Consider the following 20,936-nt stretch of genomic DNA (forward strand, 5'->3'; position numbering starts at 1 on the left):
CTCATCTTCAGCTGGAGCTTCCTCTGCTTCAGTTTGTGCCCGTTGCCCCTTGTCCTGTCGCTGGGCACCACTGAAAAGAGTCTGGCCCCATCCTCCTGACCCCCACCCTGCAGATATTTAGAGGCATTTCGAAGGTCCCCTCCCAGCCTTCTCTTCTCCAGGCTGAACAAGCCCAGCTCCCTCAGCCTCTCCTCACAGGAGAGATGCTCCAGTCCCCTCCTCATCCTCGCAGCCCTGCTCTGGACTCTCTCCAGTAGCTCCTCATCTTTCTGGAACTGGGGAGCCCAGAACTGGACCCAGCACTGCAGATGGGGCCTCCCCAGGGCAGAGCAGAGGGGGAGGAGAACCTCCCTCGCCCTGCTGCCCACACTCCTCTTAATGCATCCCATGGGCCTTTTTGGCAGCCAGAGCACACTGCTCACTCATGGTCAGCTTGTCATCCCCCAGCACACCCAGGAAGGTGGGTGAGCAGGGCTCACTCCGAAGAGGAGCATCTCTTTGGGCCCTACGGTGGGACAAGAATGTGCAAGAATGTGCAGAAATGGCTTACTACTGCTTTACACAAGTGCTACTTCTGGATGTAGGCACTAGCTGGTGGCCATGGGGATGGAGCAGGATTGTGCCCATGCCCAGCCTGAAGCAGCAACGGGCCTGGTGCTGCGGCAACTCCCCCCCAGCCAAAAGCAGCACCCGGAGCAGCCGGAAGCCCAAGGGAGGAAGCCTGAGCCCAGTTTCTGGTAGGAAACGCTCCACCCCTCTCACGTGTCAACCCTGCGGGCAGAGATCCAAGGGATCTCGGCGGGGAGATGCTGCTCGTACCCCTGCAGTGAATCAGACCAGAGCCCAGGACTGGTTTCCAGAATTTGGCTTTACTTCGCAGTACAGAAATCATTTGGAGCCTTCAGGAGACACGAGGAGCACAGGCTCTGTCATACCGGTACCGCAGTGCTGTTTGGTCTGTCCCAGAAGCCACCAGCGTACAGAAAAATACTTCCACATCTTGCCTGCTCTGTAATTTGTTCTCTCAATTTTATTAAGATTAAAACACAAAGGAGCCTTAGGCACAGCTGTGTCCCAACCGATGTAAACAGTTTTAGAAGCTTAAGTGGAGGTTAAGTTCTGTGCCCAGAACCAAGCCAACATTTGCTGCTACAATAGATGTGGGCTTTGTCCATAATACAACTTGCCACAGAGTTAAGATTGATGGGAGGAGGCTTTAGGGATGCTGTCCACAATGACGGAGTGCTCAGTTTCTATTTTCCTTGATAATCAGGTTTCGCGTGACAACCGTCACATCTACTAGCTCACCAGAAGCACATAATTGTGAAGGATGTTTACAAATGATTAAAAATACAAGGTAAGACACAGCTGTCAATGAGTTATTTCAAATCTGCACCAACTTCTACAGGGGGAAAAAAAAAAAAAAAGAAAAAGAAAATGAAGGTTCCTTCTGCCTTTTGCTTACGAGGTTAGTCGTTAAATCAGTCAGTAATTTGCCAGATTCTGGACAGCAGCCCTACCAGAATGAAATAATTAACACATGATATCCAAAAGGGGAACATTACCAGTGCAGTACTCTTCAATCTCTCAGAGATGGGATTACAAAAGCAGGCCTTACAATATTGAATTTCATACAGTGTTCATTAAGTTCCTTATATATTCATATTAGCCGATTTAAACTTCTCCTAATTAGAGACTCTCATTACTGCTGCTCCTCTTCCCCATAGATATCGTTTTTCTTGCGTTTCATCTCCTCGAAGTCAAACTCCGATCCCATCATCCTCTTATAAATATCTTTGATGTCGTCGCACGTCGTCTCGAAGTGAGTGGTGGCGTCGTAGGTGCGAGAGATGAAGATCTGGGAAGAGAAGCAGCCGCTCAGCGCCGAGCCCCTCTCCCCACCCCCTCGCACACCAGCCCCGCGCTCACTAACCTGGCTTTCGGTTCCCAGGTCGGTCGGCGCGAACAGGTCACTGATGCTAACGAACCTGGGAGGAGGAGAAGAAGCAGCGTCAGAACGGTTTTAGGGCACCGCTGAGCAGCGGCTTCGGTGAACGAGTGTCTTAATTAAAGGGCATCGCCCTGCCCAGCGCATCAGTAGCGAAGGCGCAGAGGAAATTCAGAGTTTTTAGCACCTCTGTGCAGCCAAACGGCCTTCAGATCCCCTCCGCCTTCACGCCTCGGGCCCGACGGCTCGCAGCGGCGAGGCAAGAAGGGGGGAGAGCGGGCTCCTCGAGCGCTTACTTCTGCTCAATGGGCTCCAAGAGGTCCAAGGCCGGCTTGATTTCCTTCTCCGGGTCGGCGGTCTCCACGGTAGTGCTGGCAATCGCGATGTACTTCCCCTGCGCCGCCACGTTGTGCGCGGAGGAGATCATGCAGACGTAGATATCTGGGGAAGAACGTCACAGCGGCCGGTCAGCAGGCGCCAGGCAAACCGACAGCCCGCATTTTGCCTCGCCCCAAAAGCCCGCTCGCGCGCCTCTCCCTGCTCCCCCAACGCTTCGTTCCGCCTTGTCTTGGTGGAGACCACGCTCCAACGAGTCCCGCCCTCGCCCTGCTGCCCTGGGTGCTCTCAGGCTCTCGGCTGATGGGCCTGGGCACGAGCGGCCCTGCGAGCTCTCCAAAAATCCAGTTTCCTGCGGCTACAACGGCTCCCGGCAGCCAGCGAGGGCCCCAGCAGCCAGCCCACCCCTCTGTCCAAGGGCGAGGAAGCATTTTCCCCCCATCTTGTCTCCCTCTGAGAGCCCCCACCCACATCTCCCAGGTTGGGGCACTTCCACCCACGGTTTTCCGACTCTAAGCTAAAGGATTCCTGGACAAGGACGTGAAATCCGCCACAAGAGCGGCAGGAAGGGCACTTTCCCCACTTGATTCGCATCCCATCGGAGCGCGTGCTTGGCGTGGAGCCATTTAACGACCCCCCTGCCTCGACCCCAGCGCGACGAGGCCGCCGCACGCCCCGGCAGCCCCTGCTCTCCACGCACCTGATTTTCGGTTGACTTGATTCTGTGGAATGATGATCTGGCACGAGTTGGCATCGTTCGTGTTCTTGATCGGGTGGCTCAGGATGCAGATTACCCGAATCACTTGGCCGACCTTCGTTACGCGGTCCGAGACGTAGCTGGGGTCGCAGATGAGCTGTTTGCAGCGAGCGACCTGCGGAGACAGAGGGACCTTGAGTGACCGCCGTGCGGAGGCGTGGATGCAGCCGGAGGCGAGGACGCAGCCAATGTGGGGGAAAAACAAGTGGTTTGAGGCAGCTGTTCCCACATCAGGTTCTTATTTCACTGCCAGCAGCACACTTCACACAGAATCACAGAATGGTCGGGGTTGGAAGGGACCTCTGGGGGTCACCCAGTCCAACCCCCCTGCCGAAGCAGGGTCACCCAGAGCAGGCTGCAGAGCACCGCGTCCAGGTGGGTCTTGAATATCTCCAGAGAAGGAGACTCCACAACCTCCCTGGGCACCCTGGGCCAGGGCTCCGTCACCCTCAGAGGGAAGAAGTTCTTCCTCGGGTTCAGCTGGAGCTTCCTCTGCTTCAGTTTGTGCCCGTTGCCCCTTGTCCTGTCGCTGGGCACCACTGGAAAGAGTCTGGCCCCATCCTCCTGACCCCCACCCTGCAGATATTTAGAGGCATTTCGAAGGTCCCCTCTCAGCCTTCTCCAGGCTGAACAAGCCCAGCTCCCTCAGCCTCTCCTCGCAGGAGAGATGCTCCAGTCCCCTCCTCATCCTCTCAGCCCTCCGCTGGACTCTCTCCAGTAGCTCCTCATCTTTCTTGAAGTGGGGAGCCCAGCACTGGACACAGCACTGCAGATAAGGTCTCACTAGGGAAGAGCAGAGGGGGAGCAGAACCTCCCTTGACCTACTGGCCACACTCTTCTTAATGCACCCCAGGATCCCATCGGCCTTCCTGGCACCCAGGGCACACTGCTGGCTCATGGTCACCCTGTCATCCCCCAGCACTCCCAGGTCCCTCTCCACACAGCTGCTCTCCAGCAGGTCCACCCCAAGCCTGTACTGGTGCCTGGGGTTGTTCCTCCCCAGGGGCAGGACCCTGCCCTTGCCCTTGTTGAACCTCAGCAGGTTCCTCTCTGCCCAACTCTCCAGCCTGTCCAGGTCTCGCTGAATGGCAGCCCAGCCTTCTGGTGTGTCCACCACTCCTCCCAGTTTTGTGTCATCAGCAAGCCTGCTGAGGGTACGCTCAGCTTGGGCAATCCAAATCTCAGCGCACTACTCTTAGTAAAAGACTACGTATATCTGCGTGGCCACGTCTTCCCCTCGTCATTCAGCACGCAGCTAAGCTCTACGCACTGCAGAGTCCAGTCCTCCCAGTCTGAGACCATAACTTGCTCTGGTCAAGGCCAAACCAAACAGATAGAACTGACCAGTTCGCATCAGAACTCATTTTTACAGGGACAGTTTGATATTTGATGAGTCTGAAACCTCCCGAGAGCCCGCACTTGGGCACATCAGTCTGGAGCACGGATTATCACCTCGCTGCCAGCCAGGACGCATCCTGCCCGCCCCGGAGGGACACGTTACCCTGCCAGCGAGCGCTGAACCGTCCTGCGAAGCGCCCGCTCCAGCTGGGAGCACATTTATAGCTCGCAAGCAGCTCGCGGCGCTCTCGCTAGCGTTGTGTCACTGGGCTGAGAAGAAGCTGCAGAAAGGCCGCGTGCCGGCTGTCTGAGCAGCCCGTGCTTGATGTCAAGGGCAGAGCTGGTTCTGTACCCAGGTCAGACACAGGCAAGCAGACCCTTCCCAGTTCAGCCAGCCCGATTTGTTCGGAAAACAGCCTTGCTACCCCACGGAGATTTCATTCCAACTCCTGGAGTAGGACTGCCCGTACTGCAGTCCTCACCGTGAAAACATCAACCCGTCTTAAGAAAGCTGGCACGGGGAAAGGCAGCACCGGCCAAGCAGTTTTGGTCTTAGGGCTCTGATGAGGGTTTTTCTACTGCATTTGTTCCGATCGATGACCGACAGCTTCAATTTTGAGAGGCAAGATTTGGGGTGGGGAGGAAGAAAAGAGTTGGAAGGTACCGTACCTCCCCTTCAGACTTGACACCGACGACTTTGCCGTTCTCTATCACAATCTCCTCAATGGGCTTGTTCAGCATGTAGGTGCCTCCATAGATGGCACTTAGCCTGCAAGAGAATCAGAGAATCATTAAGGTTGGAAAAGATCTCTAAGATCACCAAGCCCAACCATCAACCCAACACCACCATGCCCCGAAGTGCGACATCCACACGGTTTTTGAACTCCTCCAGGGATGGGGACTCCACCACTGCCCTGGGCAGCCTGGTCCAATACCTGACCACTCTCTCAGGAAGGAAATTTTTCCTAATACCCAATCTAAACCTCCCCGGATGCAATCTGAGAAAAGCCACTTCAGCAGGTTCCACGGGTGCGCGTTTGGTTTTTAACAGCCCTTGCAGCCCCTTGTTTCCTTTCCACTTGGACAAACCACACATTAGACTTAAACCTCTTCAAAATAGGCTGCTTAAACATCTACCCAGCAGATGCCGCCTGCTGTTCTTCCTGCAAGGCAGCAGCTGGGATTTGAGGCAAATTAAAGGTGCGGTTACATCCAGCTAGAAAGAGTCTGCTTGGTGCAGCCCAGACAGTCCTGCAGTGTCAGAGCTGCAGGCGACACCACATCGGCAAACCTGACTTCTTAGATAGATGAGACGCTGCGAACAGCATCTCTGAGCAAACCCAGAACTACCACCGCTGACAGGAATCGTGGTAAACACGCCCGGAAAGAAGCGATCTCACATGCAGGAATCGCTTCTTGCTTAAGACAGCGAGAGAACCATTAATGACCACGGAATTTTTAATGTGGTGTCACGTTCTGGAAGCTCCAGCACTGACTCCACACATCTGATCCCCCCCAACAGGTACGACAGCAGAATTGAGAAGACACTGAAGTACCAAACCGAGTTCTCACCTTGCAAATCCCTGGGGCAGCTCTCCAAGGCCATAGAGGGGATAAAGGTACGGGCTTTTACCGTATCTAGCCAGTGACTCGCTGTACAGCTTAATCCTGTTGATCGTTTCTTGGCATGGTTGATCTAGATAGCTGGAGAGGGCAGTTACACGATTTGCAACGTTTCACAAACGAAGACTTACAGCAGAACACACTCGGAGAGCAAAGCATTTACTTCACAGAATCACAGAATGGTCGGGGTTGGAAGGGACCTCTGTGGGTCACCCAGTCCAACCCTCTGCCGAAGCAGGGTCACCCAGGGCAGGCTGCACAGGACCATGTCTGGGCGGGTCTCGAATATCTCCAGAGAAGGAGACTCCACAACCTCCCTGGGCAGCCTGTTCCAGTGCTCCGTCACCCTCAGAGTGAAGAAGTTCTTCCTCATGTTCAGAAGGAACTTCCTCTGCTTCAGTTTGTGCCCATTGCCCCTTGTCCTGTCGCTGGGCACCACTGCAAAGAGTCTGGCCCCGTCCTCCTGAACCCCACCCTGCAGATATTTAGAAGCATTTCTAAGGTGCCCTTGCAGCCTTCTCTTCTCCAGGCTGAACAAGCCCAGCTCCCTCAGCCTCTCCTCATAGGAGTGATGCTCCAGTCCCCTCCTCATCCTCGTAGCCCTCCGCTGGACTCTCTTTCCAAGGAGTTTCCTTCCCCACCCTCCAGGTGCTCCGGGCAAGTATCTCCCTGGGAATTCCCTTTTAGAAGCACTTGGCAACACAAGGGGTTTTACCAGGAAGGAGATGCCTCGTTAACCCCAGGAACCCACAAAGTTTAATTATCCCATCAGCAGAGGACTCGGTACTTTAAGATTCATGCAGCACTCGGGGACAGACACCCTTTGCGAGACGTCCCACCCTGGGTTTGCGAGGCCCGCGCCGTACGCGCTCAGCTGATTCGGGGGAGCAATGGAACCCACACTTACTCGTCAGTCCTGTAGAGCGCGAGGGCATGGCCCGTGAAGTCTATAACGTCTTGCCCCAGGTCAAACTTCTTGTACACGTCGCGCATGGTGGTCTTCTTGGGATCGACGCCTTCGAAGGTTCGGGGGTCGTTCTCGTCGAAGTTGGCAACGTACACGAGGAATTTCCTGAACCGGCGTTTCTCAAACAAGCCCATTAAGCCTAGAACGAAGGTATTTTGTCAGAACTCACGCAGCTACGAAACGGCTTTCCCCACTGCCACAGAGTATCAGAAGCGGGAAAGAACTGCTGAGTGTTTCGGCCACCACTCGTTAACGTGGAGCTTGGCCTTGAGGGCTAACCAAGGACCTCTGTTCGAGCAGGAGAAACAAACATCTGGCCAAGCCGGTCCACGCCGGCAGCTGGCCTGCTGTACCATTGGTATGGACAACTTACTTCAAGGCGTGGCCGGAGGCCGAGCTTCTACACACTCCTCCCAGCTGCAGGAAGGCTCGGCGAGCAGTTTCCACGTGGCCTGGCGAAAAGCCCGACCCAGGTTTGGCATCTACCAGACTCGCCATCAAAGCGAGCCGTGCTGGGCTCTCCTGCAGCCTCGCCAAGGAACCAGCGAGTGCTGCGAGGGTCAGAACTTCAACCACGAGATTGGACAAGGCACCACTTAACGCGTTTTGATTTTCTACAGATCGGGAGAAGCAAGACTGGACTTGCCGAAACATGACGGCAGAGACAGCACCAAAAGCACCTCCTACTTCTGCTGGTGTGAGTCTCTCAAGACTACCTACGAGATGGCAACGTGGCCAAACTGAAGGCACGGCCGATTACTTTGCAGCCAACGGGAATACCTGCCGTAAGGAAGGCTCCAACGCACCGACACGCCACGTACCGGGAGCCTTATTTGGGGGAGTCACTTTATCACGAGACTTTTTGGAGATGCTACTGAGTACGTCCCGCATCTGAAGCTGAAGGACGGCCCTCAGCCAGCTCCTAACGTACGTCACTACGCTAGTAGGAACCATCAGTAGTTGTATCTGAAGAGTGAAATTTAAGTAGATAACAATTAAGATTTGAGCTAGGTGCCGCATGTCGGAATTAGTCCTTCCGATTTGCCTGCTGACGAACGCGACATTTTTCACACAAAATCCACCCAACAAGGACTCAATGTTAAAGATTTACGGCAGAGCTGGGAGCGTAATCCCCAGACGTAACCTCCTGAGGAAGGAAAACACTGCCAAAGCCTCACCGGACGAGCCACGGGACAGGCAGCTCCACCGGCTCCATTTGAGAGCTCCAAGAAAACAGTGACTCAAGGCTCGGGAAGCCCAAGATTCCTCGGGGGGTTTGAAGTCAAATGAGATGCAGAAGAATCCTACGCTAAGCGCAGCTTGTTCCCGAGATGGAGTCTACACACAGCACCTCACGAGGAGCATTCAGATTTCTTTCCTACGCGAGCACAGAATATCCTGACATGCTTTTGTTTAGGGATGGGAGCCTGAGGAGGACACAAAAGCAAGGTGCAGCTACTCACTGGATGCCAAGGCTTCTGCCTCAGTGGAAGGAACTTTGTAGATCTTTCCTCCCTTGTAGACGAAGCTTCCCTCGATCACCTTGAAGTCTAAGTAGCGAGTGACTTCTGTGTAGAGCAGCATCTTTACCAACTGACCTGGAAAGGAGGTTTGGCACGAGTCAAGCAGCTGGTCTCCAGCCAGAAGCCAAGAGGAGGACAGCGCATCTCACACGGCAGACAGTCCCTTCCAACACACCAAACCCTTCAACGGCAGCGCCACGTTCAACCCACACAGCTCTTACACCTTTGTGTAATGGATGGGGTGTGGCAGATACTCACTAGTGCAATTATTAGGCAGTTTTAAGGCTTTCTTAAAGGCAATTCACAGCTGCTTCATCATTACTCCAGCTTCCATCAGTCCTCTGAGCAAGAGCCACCCTGCAGCATGTTAATCCGCCGCAGAACGCTGCTGCTCTTTGCTCCTTGTAGCTCGGTTCACACTCAGTGTGACAAACAAGGTCACGTCTTCGGAACACAGCAGCTCCTCCTCCTCCCTATTCAGACCTGGCGCAGCCTGCCTGTTAGCTGACCAAGCCAACTTCCCACCAGTCAGCCCCCAGCTTGCAAGCAGCCAGTGTCAACACGTGCCTGCTCACCTGTCCCCACCCACTGTCACATCCCCAGAGCGACGCTCTCCCTCAGAAACGCACCACAACGGGATTCACAGAATCACAGAATGGTCGGGGTTGGAAGGGACCTCTGTGGGTCATCCAGTCCAAGCCCCTGCCGAAGCAGGGTCACCCAGAGCAGGCTGCACAGCACTGCGTCCAGGCGGGTCTTGAATATCTCCAGAGAAGGAGACTCCACAACCTCTCTGGGCAGCCTGTTCCAGGGCTCCGTGACCCTCAGAGGGAAGAAGTTCTTCCTCGGGTTCAGGCAGAACTTCCTCTGCTTCAGTTTGTGCCCATTGCCCCTTGTCCTGTCACTGGGCACCACTGCAAAGAGTCTGGCCCTGTGCTCCTGACACCCACCCTGCAGATATTTATAAACATTTATTAGGTCCCCCCTCAGCCTTCTCTTCTTCAGGCTGAACAAGCCCAGCTCCCTCAGCCTCTCCTCGCAGGAGAGATGTTCCAGTCCCCTCATCATTCTCGTAGCCCTCCGCTGGACTCTCTCCAGTAGCTCCTCATCTTTCCTGAACTGGGGAGCCCAGAACTGGACACAGCACTGCAGATGGGGCCTCACTAGGGCAGTGTAGAGGGTAAGGAGAACCTACGCAAGCCAAGAGTAAGCTGAGATTAGAGTAACCAAACCTTGGCTGGAATCAAATCAAGCCTTTCACTGCACTAGCCTTGAGCGAGAGGGGCACTACACAACACATCTGTCCCCCCGTGCTTCAAGGACATGAGATCCCAGTAGCAAGCGGCTGGTATTTGGCAAAATTAGTTGCTCCTGAACTTGTTTGCATTGATCATAGAATCATGGAATGGTTTGGGTTGGAAGGGACCTTAAAGATCATCTCATTCCAACCCCCCTGCTATGGGCATGGACCCCTTCCACCAGCCCAGGGCGCTCAAAGCCCTGTCCAGCCTGGCCTTGAACCCTGCCAGGGAGGGGGCAGCCACAGCTTCTCTGGGCAACCTGGGCCAGGGCCTCACCACCCTCACAGGGAAGAATTTCTTCCTTATATTTAATCTAAATCTCCCCTCTTTCAGTTTGAAGCCATCACCCCCTGTCCTATCACTCCAGGCCCTTGTATGTACGATAACCGCTTCACCGACAGTGGATCTGGTCCAGAAGACCCGTCCCAGTACTGGAACACATAGATTAAAGAATCAGTGGCCTCAATAAGGGATGACAGAGTTTGCAAGCCACAAAACAGGAACAAAGGGGATTAACAGTCACCATGGAATCAGTCGTTTCTTCCTAAGCCACAGAAGAATAACAAAGCACAAATTCACAGCATTAACTCCGGCCAGAAACGCAAACACTTTAAGAGAGGCTGTCGGAAAGCGGCCGTTCAGCGCTTCCAGACACGCCGCTGCTCCAAGCCGGAGCCATCTTCCCAGTTTGAGAGGTCTGACCCAAAATGAGTGACAGAGCAGCAGCTGCGGTGCTTCTGGCACAAGTGCAGAGCGACCCTTCCGCCGCTCTTTGATGAATGCTCCAACAAGGCCATGAAGAGCTGGCTGCAGGGCCGTTCGTTCGGTCACAGCGCTGAACACTAACCCGGGCTAAGCTCACGAGGAAGGCTTAGGAGCTCCGTGTCACTCACCGTTAGCCATAAGGAATTTTGGAATTAGGTCCACGTTCCAGTCTCTTCCTCGCCCCATGGATTCTGGTGGAGTTCCTGGGAGATTAAACCTTTTGTAGAGCTTCGGAGAGAATACGAAACTTATTAAAGCAGAGGAAATATCTATGGGTGCAATTTCTCCCACACATGTACACACTTTCCGCCCCCACATCTCCCAGCTGAACATAAGCTCCTCACAGCAAGCTTTTGGCCAGCGTTTCAGCTTGAATTTGATTTTCGATGCACATCCAGTGAATTCTTACAGGAGGAATCGGGCAGCAATGTTCTGCTCATCCAGTCTCTCTTCCTCCAAAGCTTAAAGCTTGGGAACTTAGGACCTGCTGAACCAAAACGCTGTTTAACATCACTAATCTTCAGGAGAGGGCAGGCTCCTCCACGCACTTAAACCAGACTCTCCAATATTTAACTCCATTAAGCAGCAACGAGAGTGGTGATTTCCTGACGTCTAATTAACGAGCCACGCTGACAGCTTTAGGGGCTTCACAACCCCAGGGCGCGAGCTGTAACCAAAGGAGGTGGCACCTGTCTAGCTGGAAGCGCTCACAGACCGAGGACCACACAGAGAGCACACAGCATCTCTCAGGCCAACGTTCGCCGGCCAGCGCGGCGGTGACGGTTTAGCCGAGGAGTTTAACATCTAGCTGGCGGGCATTACACCTCCGAACGATCGCACGAGCGCTGCGTGCTTGAATCTCGGCTGGGAACTACAGAAAACAAGCGCTATCTACCAAGTGTAAACATACACACTGGTTTCTACCCCGTGGAAGTGCCATAAAACATTCTTAGGCAAAGGAAACCCTTAAGAGTAATTACTTCGAGTCCACCCCTAGGGTAGCTTGAAATAAAGCCCCCTTTATGAGCCTGGGGAGGACACAACAGGCGGGTGTCAGCCTCCGTACTTACGTCCTCCAGGGGTGTAATGGATGCGCTTTCCCCTCCGTAGTAAGAGTTACGATCCATGTGAAGGACTTTCTTTCCATTCACCGACATGATCCCAGAGAGGATGCATTCCTGCGGAGAGAGGAAACGAGGAGAGGCGAGGGCCGTGTTAGTGGCAGTTCAGCCTCCTTCCATTTTCCCCCCCCCAACGATGCTCTCCCGAAGAGCGTGTCCGGACAGCCTGCTGCACGCCTGGGGCTGAAGGCACCTGCGCCGTGCTCCGAAAACAAAACACCCCGCTTGCCTCACTCCAGAATGAAGACAGGCACGCTGAAAGATTTCTGTTCGAGACAGATTAACCCGTTACTAGGTTTGCTGCCTGCTCCGGGCAAGCCAACCAAGCTGTTTGAACCACACACCCAGCTCCTGCCAGGGTTCCCCCAGGGAAGTTTCGGGGAAGTTCACTCATCTGGGCCAGATTAGGAAAATCTACACCCCTAAACCACCAGCTATCAGTTTAAGGATGTCCATGGAGAGGCAGCACCCTCATTTATGGGCGAGAGCAGGAGCGTGAAATCTTACCCGGACTCCAGTTAGCCTCCTCAAAACCTCAATCTTTGCTCTCTGGACACGCACAAGAGTCAACAGCTACTCTGAGAGCGTAGAGATAGCATAAAAAAAAATAAAGACATTTGGGAGCTTTAGCATCTCGGTGGACACTTTGCCATCCTTGCTATGTACCCACTGAGATTAAAAACACTGAGATTACGCTGAGCAGCAGATCAGCTGCTACGTCTGAACGCAATACCAAGAGGCTGAGACTAATCTCGGAGGGACACAAGTTGTAGCTTGCAGAGCCAGCTAAGAACTCGCACGGCTAAATCCTCATTAAAAGACAACTTTGCAACTAACCCGGTCACCGGCTCCAGCATTCACAAGCCAAAGAGCTTAACAAAAACTTGAACACTTGCGTGTTTAGGACTGCTTATTGTGGAGGTTTTACTGATCTTTCTTGCTCTGCCTCAACTCTCCAAATGCAGAATTACGTCTGCCATTGAGTTCTCATTCCCCATCAGCATTATCTAATTTGTAGGTCCCAGCCACATCTGGCATCATCTTTCCTTCAGCCCGTCAAACCCCACATCCAGCTGCCGAGAGATGCCGCCGCGGCACATCTGCTCGCCCAGGAGCGGAGGAGCCGTTCGCTGAAGAGAACCGGCAGCTTGGCCCTCCCGGCAGAGACCGGCGTCGCCGTGAGACCCTTCGTGTTTGTTCCACTTCTACCTCACCCCGCGGAGCGCTCGGGACTCTCCTCGTGTGTCACTTCCCCCCTGCTGCGGCGTGGAGGAGGTTTATTTCAAACTCTGTCATGGCAACGCTGGCCAACACCGGTATGGCTTAGCACAGTCACCTAAACCACAGTTCTAACGCAAAAAAAAAGTCTCCCACCATATCTTGTCCACATGACTTGCAGATCCTAACTTCAGTAAAACCTCGGTGTAAAGGCAGCTTTTAAAACCATCTTCAGCTTCACCAGCCAAAGCCCGAAGGCAGCTTGCAGGAGGGGGGATTTTGCTCTGAAGTGTCTCAGCATCTGTAGGGGCATGGATGGTCGGCAGGGATCGCCGGCGTGAGGACTTGCTGTCCAGGTGGCAATGGGCAAATCGTTTCTGCTGGGAGGGCAAGGCACTGCCAGCCAGCCTGTCACCCACCAGAAGCCGCGGTAATTCAGCCAAGGCCCTGAAGAACAAGGCCAGAGCTGTCCGCACGGCATGAATGGGCCGCTCCGAGTTTAATCCCCGAAGTTGTGGGTGATTTCAAGGCTTGATGGCCATCACGTGGATCGTGAAAAAGAATCAGCCACAGCACTTCCCACAAAACCTCTCCGTGATCTGCCAGCCGCTCCCTCCCGCACCGTACCATCCTCCACGGGTTCCAGATCCCTCTTGTCCTACAAGACCTCTCCTCTTTTTCCAGACTCAGGCAGGCAGAGACCCTTAGAGCAGGCAGGGCTGCACCAAACCCTACGTTGAGATGCTACTCGAGAGCACCATTAGCCCTACAACAACGAGTAATTCACAAGTGAAAGTACAGGTGGCTTTTATGGTCTCAGTTAGGACGTTAACGATTTACCACACGCAACATGCGACTATCACACCAAGCGCATCCCCGCTAGCCAGCGCGATCTCCTCAGTTCAACCGAATTTCACAGAGCTCTACACGAGGGCTCTGGTTTGACTCTCTGCTCTGCCCTGCGGTTTTATCCCGCCTGGAACATCTCCCAAAACCCCGGCTCACCAGCTCTGCCAGATGGTGGCACAGGGCTGCCAGCGTCCACGCTGGAGCCGAGCCACCAGGAAGCCAACCAGGATTTCAAAACAAAATAAGTATCAATCGGAGGGATGAAGTTACAGTAAAAGCTGCAGCAGCTACATTCTTCAGTCCAGATGTCAGCTGATTTCCTTCCTCCATTTAAGGAAACTTCAAAGCGTTTCTTGCTCTGCCTTCTCAGAACAGCTCACCCATCGCTGCCCAGTCAGCGGGTATCCTTTCAGCAGGTGACCTGCCCAAATTGCCAGCATCCCCCTAGAGCAAATTCAGGTACCAGCAGAAGGTCTAAAGCACCTTTTCAATCTTATTTCACGCCCATTAAACACCGATATGGGCACTGAGGTGGAGATATGACGATACCATTTTACCCAAGGCTCATTTATCAGCTTCGTTTTATCACCCAGGCTCCCGCACTGAAATCCCACGCAGGCCTTTCACCACCGCTTCCCTTTGCAGCCGATGAGGCAACGGCACAGTCATAAAACACATCAGACGTACAATAGATTTATCCTCCCAGCTCAGCAATTCCTTTCGACGGCCTCGCTGGCTGACCGCTGGCTATACCCATCCACGGGTCCGCTGCATAGGTCGTTATGTCGTTTGGGTCAGGGAGCAAGGAAAATAAACAGCCTGCGCCATTAAGGGGAGGGCCAGAAACGGTTTAGACTGCAAATAAGAAAGGGGAAGCGTCAGAGTTCAAATCTGTGGCTTTCTGAGCGCGTTATAAACACCGGCCCCGTGCAAACGGGTAAAACTGAGCTGCTGCCGACAGCAGAAAGGGCACCAAGACACAGCAGGGAAAGCGCCAGGTATCCAGCCGGGGTCAGACACAATCTTTGTGCAAATTACAGTCACGCTGCGCGGCTGTAATCCACCGCTTCAGCCAGCTCAGGTTACGACGGGCTCTCGCATCGCGTCGCCGAACGAACGACAGAGCGAGTCCTGCAGCGATCGAGGTCGCCTGCAGCACCGCTGGGCCGCTTCAGATGGCCGGAGAGCACAGAACCAGAGAGCAACGCGTACCAGAAACACAGAGACAGCACATTCGATACAAATCCATGAAAAAAAACAGGAGCAAGGGGTAACTCGGAGGTATTGGTGTTTCCACGCTCAGCTTCAGACCATCAGCTCTTCCCTCGCCTGCACGAACTGTGCACAACTGGACCTTCTGCACGCAGAAGCCTTCAGGAATCGAGAGATGCAGGTAGGCTTGCAATGGATTTTCTCCAAGCAGAGCGGCCGTTCAGAAGGGCTCAGACAGACCGATGGACACTGGAGCCAGCATCGGTCCATAGAACAGCACTGAGGGGAAGATTCCACGCAAAAACATTTAGCAAAACCCCTTCACCTTCGGTTCTAGCACAGCAAGAGCTCTTTCTAAGAAAGACAGGGCTGCACCGTGACGAGGAAGAAGTGACACGCAGCTCGTTAGCATCGCCCAGGCTATTCCGCCTCTAGCACACGCTGGCTACGTCCACCATGCTGGACACCAACGGGCGAGACTAAAAGCTCTGCTCAGCTGTACAAGCTGCAAAAGCAATTCCTCACAGCACTCAAGCAGTGCCCTCAGCTACCAGGGGATGATGCAAGGGACTGGGACACTCCACTTGGTCCTCGCAGTCACCTTCATGTTCTTCTGGATCTTTCAGCAGCGAGGCCTGTGCCCATACAATTAAATGTATCTGGAACCTGATGAAATTCAACATGGGCAAGGGCAGGGTCCTGCACCTGGGGAGGAACAACCCCAGGCACCAGGACAGGCTGGGGCTGAGCTGCTGGAGAGCAGCTCTGCGGAGAGGGACTGGGAGTGCTGGGGGACGACAGGGTGACCAGGAGCCAGCAGTGTGCCCTGGCTGCTAAGAAGGCCAGTGGTCTCCTGAGGTGCATTAAGAAGAGTGTGGCCAGCAGGTCGAGGGAGGTTCTCCTTACCCTCTACACTGCCCTGGTGAGGCCCCATCTGGAGTACTCTGTCCAGTTCTGGGCTCCTCAGTTCCAGAAAGATGAGGAGCTACTGGAGAGAGTCCAGCGGAGGGCTACGAGGATGAGGAGGGGACTGGAGCATCTCTCCTACGAGGAGAAGCTGAGGGAGCTGGGCTTGTTCAGCCTGGAGAAGAGAAGGCTGAGAGGGGACCTAATAAATGCTTATAAATATCTCGAGGGTGGGTGTCAGGAGGACGGGGCCAGATTCTTTCCAGTGGTGCCCAGTGACAGGACAAGGGGCAATGGGCACAAACTGAAGCACAGGAAATTCCAGCTGAACATGAGGAAGAACTTCTTCCCTCTGAGGGTGACGGAGCACTGGAACAGGCTGCCCAGGGAGGCTGTGGAGTCTCCTTCTCTGGAGATATTCAAGACCCACCTGGACAAGGCCGTGTGCAGCCTGCTCTGGGCGACCCTGCTTCGGCAGGGGGGTTGGACTGGGTGACCCACAGAGGTCCCTTCCAACCCCTGCCATGCTGGGATTCTGTGCACCAAAGAGTCTTGGCTACTCTGCTCCTACAGAAAGTGAATCTGTATCTTTGCGATGGATTTATATAGCTTTAACGCAGTGAGGCAGCTGGCAGGTAAGAAGCTTAGTTCAGCACACCGGTGCCTGCAACGAGTGAAAGCCCAGCAGGAACATGGTGTTCATCTACTAGGGCTAAACGAGGTAGTTTAATTATGCCCAACATTCACGTCAAATAACCCAGGTCGTCTGGAGCGCCAAAAGCAGATAACGAGATACAAAGCTGTCAGAGCGCACAACGTCCCACTCCTGAACGTCCCAGCAAGCCATTTCCAGACCAAAGAGGTGTAAATGAAGGTGAACCGAAAAGACGAGTCCGAAAATAAAACCACTTCGGTGTTCTCCAGCCTGCCGATTACCGCGCCAGATTAAGAACGGGTTTGTGCAGTAGCTCTGGAGAAAGATGCTGCCCACATCTTCAACACACACAGCAAACCTAAGCCAAGGTTCTTCAAGCTATTAAGACTTGAGCAACTTGGAGCAGCCATTCCCACCGGCACCTCCGGGACGCGGTAGCCGGAAGACCGACCAGCTCTCGTGCCAGGGCAGCCAGACCTGCCAGCGCCCTGCAAACCCCCGCCCTGCACACGGGGCCTGACGCTTCACCACCGCTCGACACGCGGAGGGATCGGGAGGAACGCGGCACTCTCACGCGAGCGCTGTGAAGTTAATTATACCTCGGGTAAGTTTGAGGCTGTTGTATCAGCAGTAATTCAGGATTAAAGATGCTCTGGGATTATTTTTCCCCCCACGCTGCTAAGGTGTATCGTCAGAAGCCTGGCGCTGCAACGGGGTCTCCAATTAGCATATATAAGGGAAAAACTGAAATATTTTATGTGCCAGTAATCCCAGTCCTAAAGCTGCCTTAGCTCTTCCTTACTGGCTGAAGAAGTGATTAGCACCTGAAATATTCGTGCTGCGCTTTCAGATCCATCAAAAGTGGAATTTATGGACTGTGCGTCTTGCAGACTTGCGCAGTGGTGGCCCCGCAGACACAACCAGAACGACCGCGGCGACGGATGTATTTCTGACTCTCTTACAAAGGCTCCCACAATTTATTTTTTTAAACCAACAACCGGACTTCCACTTTGGAAAGAGAAAGAAAAACCCTCCAGGTCAGCAGCTGCTCGCTGCCTCTCCCCGATGGTCTGGATTACAGCTGTTTTACGGGCTTCGTCCAAGTCCTAGTGATGGACGCTGGGACAAGCCAACCGGTAACTCTGGTGGGACAACCTCGTTTTGTTCAGGCAGCATCAAGATCAGTACTTGAGGTGCAAGTCAGGCTTTTCAGAGAGGAGAAACAAGCTCGCGGAGCTACGAGAGCAGCCTGACGGGACTCCAACAGCGCAGTCCGTCTCTGCAAGGGCCGGCTTTAAGGAAAGCGGGGTTAAAACCATCATCTGAAGTTTTGTGACAGTTCCAAGGCTCTTTGGAAAAGGCAAGAAACATCTGAACGTGTTTACGCAACGCGTTTTTCAGTTTCTTTTCCTCAGGAATCCCAACTCTGCCAGCACTGGTACCAGACCAAAGCTGGAGGAGCAACCTTCAAGCTTCCAGTTGGATCGCTCACCCGCCTGCAGAGTCTCCTGCAGCCCAGCCTGGACCAGGCTCTGCTCTGACACCACTCGCCAGCCACAACTGCCGAGCCAACACCGTGCACGTTGGGATCGGGAGCGTCCCGGCTGCACCAGGACCTCTGGTTTCCATTCACTCGTTTTTCCGCGCCAGCCGCTCAAGTCGAGATGAAGTCCATCCTGTTCTAATTGGTATTTCGGAGGTAAAGCCCGCGCATCGGAAGCAATACAAGTGCTCCTGCGCGCTCCCAGGCTCTGGAGTTTGGTCAGCACACCTTCAAACACGGCCGTAATTTATTCCTTTTAACCCAACTGCTGATCATTAGCGTGAGCTTGTCTTAAAAGTGATTTCACAAGAGGCCTTTTGTCAAACTTACACTGGCATTTGTCAGTTTGAGATTAAGCACGGGTGCTTACCAACTCGATACCACAGCTCACTCTAAAGCATAAATTAACATTTTAATGGCGCTCGGATCTATCGGAGGCCCCTTCACCAGAAGCTCATTATATTTCACCTCCCCAGAAGCCCGCTTCCCTGCTCTGGTGAGCCAGAGATGGGTTCCAGGACAGACTGCAGCTCTCCCTACCAAAGGGAAGAAGCTTTCCCCTCCTAAGTCATTCCTGCTGCCTCAAAGAGAAAAGCCTCCAAGAAAGGAATGAAAGCAACCAGGAAAGTTGGGTTCACCCTACGGCAGCAGCTGGGAAGATGCTCCCACACTCCGCACGTTTTCTCTCTGCCGCATCCTGGTTTTGTTACCCTTCTTCCCATACTCGAAACAGGGGGACGATGATGAACCAGATCTGCCCCAGTCCTGTGTCAGCAGACGCGATGCTTTCGCCGCCGTGGCAGCCCCCCCGTCAATCACAGCAGGAAGTGCATGTTATTTCTATTTACAATTACCATCAATGGGGGAAGTGGGGGAAATCCCTCCCGGCCAACCCCAAAGATTTCTCTTTGTCTGGCCACTTCTCCCCGTTAACAGGGGGAAACAAAAGCAGGAAAGGCAGTTTAACAGCGAGGAAAACCTCCTTTCCACCATATTGGATTTTATCCCCCCCCTTCTTCAAACAATGCCTCTGATTTGCAACCTGCAATCCACCCTTCAGCCCCCACTAAACCCGCAGCGGGTAAGCAAACGGCGGCCCCAGGCATCTCCCCGCTTCGAAGGAGGGAAGGAACCAGAAGAAATCTCCACCAGCAGCGGCGCTGCCATTTTTTATTCCTTTCCCCCCCCCCCAGCAGCCTGCAGCGCTGGCTGCATCCTCCACAATAGGACAAAGCCCCACCACGGCTCATCCCCCTCCCTCCGCCGCACCCCCGAGCGCTGTCAGCTTTCCTCAGGGATGACCGAGATGAAGCAACAAGGCAGGAGAGGAGATATTTTTTTGAGGGGGGGGAGGAAAATCAGACGAATTTGACAGGCGTGCATCCGCCTCCCCATCCCCCTCCTGCTGCAGTCAGGGCTGGATGGAGAAGCCGAAGGCTGCAAAGGCGGAGCGGGGAGAGGAGGAGGAGGGGGGGGGATAACCAGGTCTGCCTCCACCCTAAGCCTGGGCTCTGCTCTGGGCAGGGCACGGCTCGATGGACCCCGCAGCCACCTCGGGTTTGGGGAGGGGTGAAGGAAAAAATAATAATTGAAATCAAATTTAAAAAAAAAAGCAATAAATCCCGTTAGCGGTTTATTGTCCGCCGTCCCCCGCCCAACAACCGCATTTCCTGGGGCCTCTCCCGTGAGCTGGGCCCGGCCCCGCGGGGATCGGGGCAGGGGGGGGGACACACACGACACGGACACGAACATGGCGGGGGGGGTCTATTATAATCATATAAAAACCCAGAACCCAGCCCGGGGGTCTAATTAGGGATGGGGGAAAAGGATCCGGGTATGTGAGCAGGGAATCCAAACCGCGGGGCGGGGGGGGGGGGGGGTATGGTTAGTGATGGGGGGGGGGGGGTGTTAGTGATGGGGGGGTGCTATGATAATTAAATAAGATGGAGGAAGGTGACCCTGACATTGGGGAGGGCGGGGGGATCAGAACCCAGATACCCCAGGGTAATATTTGGGGGGGGGGGGGGGGGAGGGGCTGGGAACCCAGACATCCCAGAGTAAAATATTGGGGGGGTGGGGCAGGAACCCCAGAGTAATATATTGGGGGGGGCGGGAACCCAGGCACCTCAGAGTAATATAGTGGGGGACGACGACGACCCAGGCACCCCAGCCGGGGGGGGGCTACGATGGTGAGGTGAGAGATAAAAGACCCCAAGGTCCGAGCGTGGTGCGAGGAGTATAATCAGGTGAGAGAAGGGGAAGGGATCCCGGCACCCAGGGGAGGGCACCAGGACTCGGGTCCCTGAGGGAAGGGGGGGGGCGGACCCCAGGCGTCCCTAGGGCTGGGGCTGGGGGGGGGGGGGCGGAGATAATCAGGCGATCGCTGGGCAAAAGGACACCGGCGCCCGGGGATCAGCACGGGTGGGAGCGCTGGGGAAGTGGGGCGCGAGGCTGACAGGAACCGGGGCCCGGTAAGGGCGGCGGCCGCCCGCGGTAGGGCAAGGCCCGAGGCCCGGGCGGCTCCTCCTCACCGTGAGGCCGGTGCCCAGCACGATCACGTCGTACTCCTCATTCATGGCGGCGCGGGGGAAGGGAAGGACGGGGCGCGGGGGGGAAGCGTCTCTCTCCGCCGGCCGGGGCTGAAGGCTGAACCGGGCGCTGCGGGGCCGCGGGAGCGGGAGAAAATGGAGCCGCCGCCGCCGCCGTGAAGAGACCGCGCCGGGAGAGGGCGGGCCCGCGCCGCCCCCGCGCCGCCTGCCGATCACCGCCCGCCGCCTGCCGCTATTGGCTGGCCTCGCCCGTCGCTAGGGGGCGGGCGCTGCGCCGTAACGACGGCGCTGCCACCGTGGTGGGAGGCGCGGTGCGCATGCGCGG

The 20,936-nt window shown here is 54.9% G+C and overlaps 1 protein-coding gene across 1 annotated transcript; it reads right to left on the reverse strand.

Annotated features, from left to right (window-relative positions):
• Window positions 1-849: 849 nt before the first annotated feature.
• On the reverse strand, window positions 850-20,796 carry GDI2 (GDP dissociation inhibitor 2). The gene is made up of 11 exons (XM_075428907.1): window positions 20,594-20,796; window positions 11,629-11,736; window positions 10,687-10,786; window positions 8,433-8,567; window positions 6,910-7,108; window positions 5,952-6,083; window positions 5,049-5,148; window positions 2,985-3,156; window positions 2,245-2,389; window positions 1,934-1,988; window positions 850-1,858 (listed from the first exon to the last, which is right to left on the reverse strand). The coding sequence occupies exons 1-11, from the start codon at window positions 20,636-20,638 to the stop codon at window positions 1,703-1,705; spliced, it is 1,347 nt and encodes a 448-aa protein (XP_075285022.1). The 5' UTR covers window positions 20,639-20,796; the 3' UTR covers window positions 850-1,702.
• Between the last annotated feature and the right edge of the window lie 140 nt (window positions 20,797-20,936).

The sequence above is a fragment of the Opisthocomus hoazin genome, chromosome 8 (genome assembly GCF_030867145.1).
Source record: "Opisthocomus hoazin isolate bOpiHoa1 chromosome 8, bOpiHoa1.hap1, whole genome shotgun sequence".
In the NCBI taxonomy this organism is placed as follows: domain Eukaryota; kingdom Metazoa; phylum Chordata; class Aves; order Opisthocomiformes; family Opisthocomidae; genus Opisthocomus; species Opisthocomus hoazin.

Excerpts from the sequence above, each read along its gene's own strand:
- GDI2 (XM_075428907.1), bottom strand. The coding sequence starts at position 20,638 with ATGAATGAGGAGTACGACGTGATCGTGCTGGGCACCGGCCTCACG. Across the intron at positions 10,787-11,628 it reads CCATTACACCCCTGGAGGAC|CTCTACAAAAGGTTTAATCT; the intron begins GTAAGTACGGAG and ends TTCTCTCCGAAG. Across the intron at positions 1,989-2,244 it reads TTGGAGCCCATTGAGCAGAA|GTTCGTTAGCATCAGTGACC; the intron begins GTAAGCGCTCGA and ends TCCTCCTCCCAG.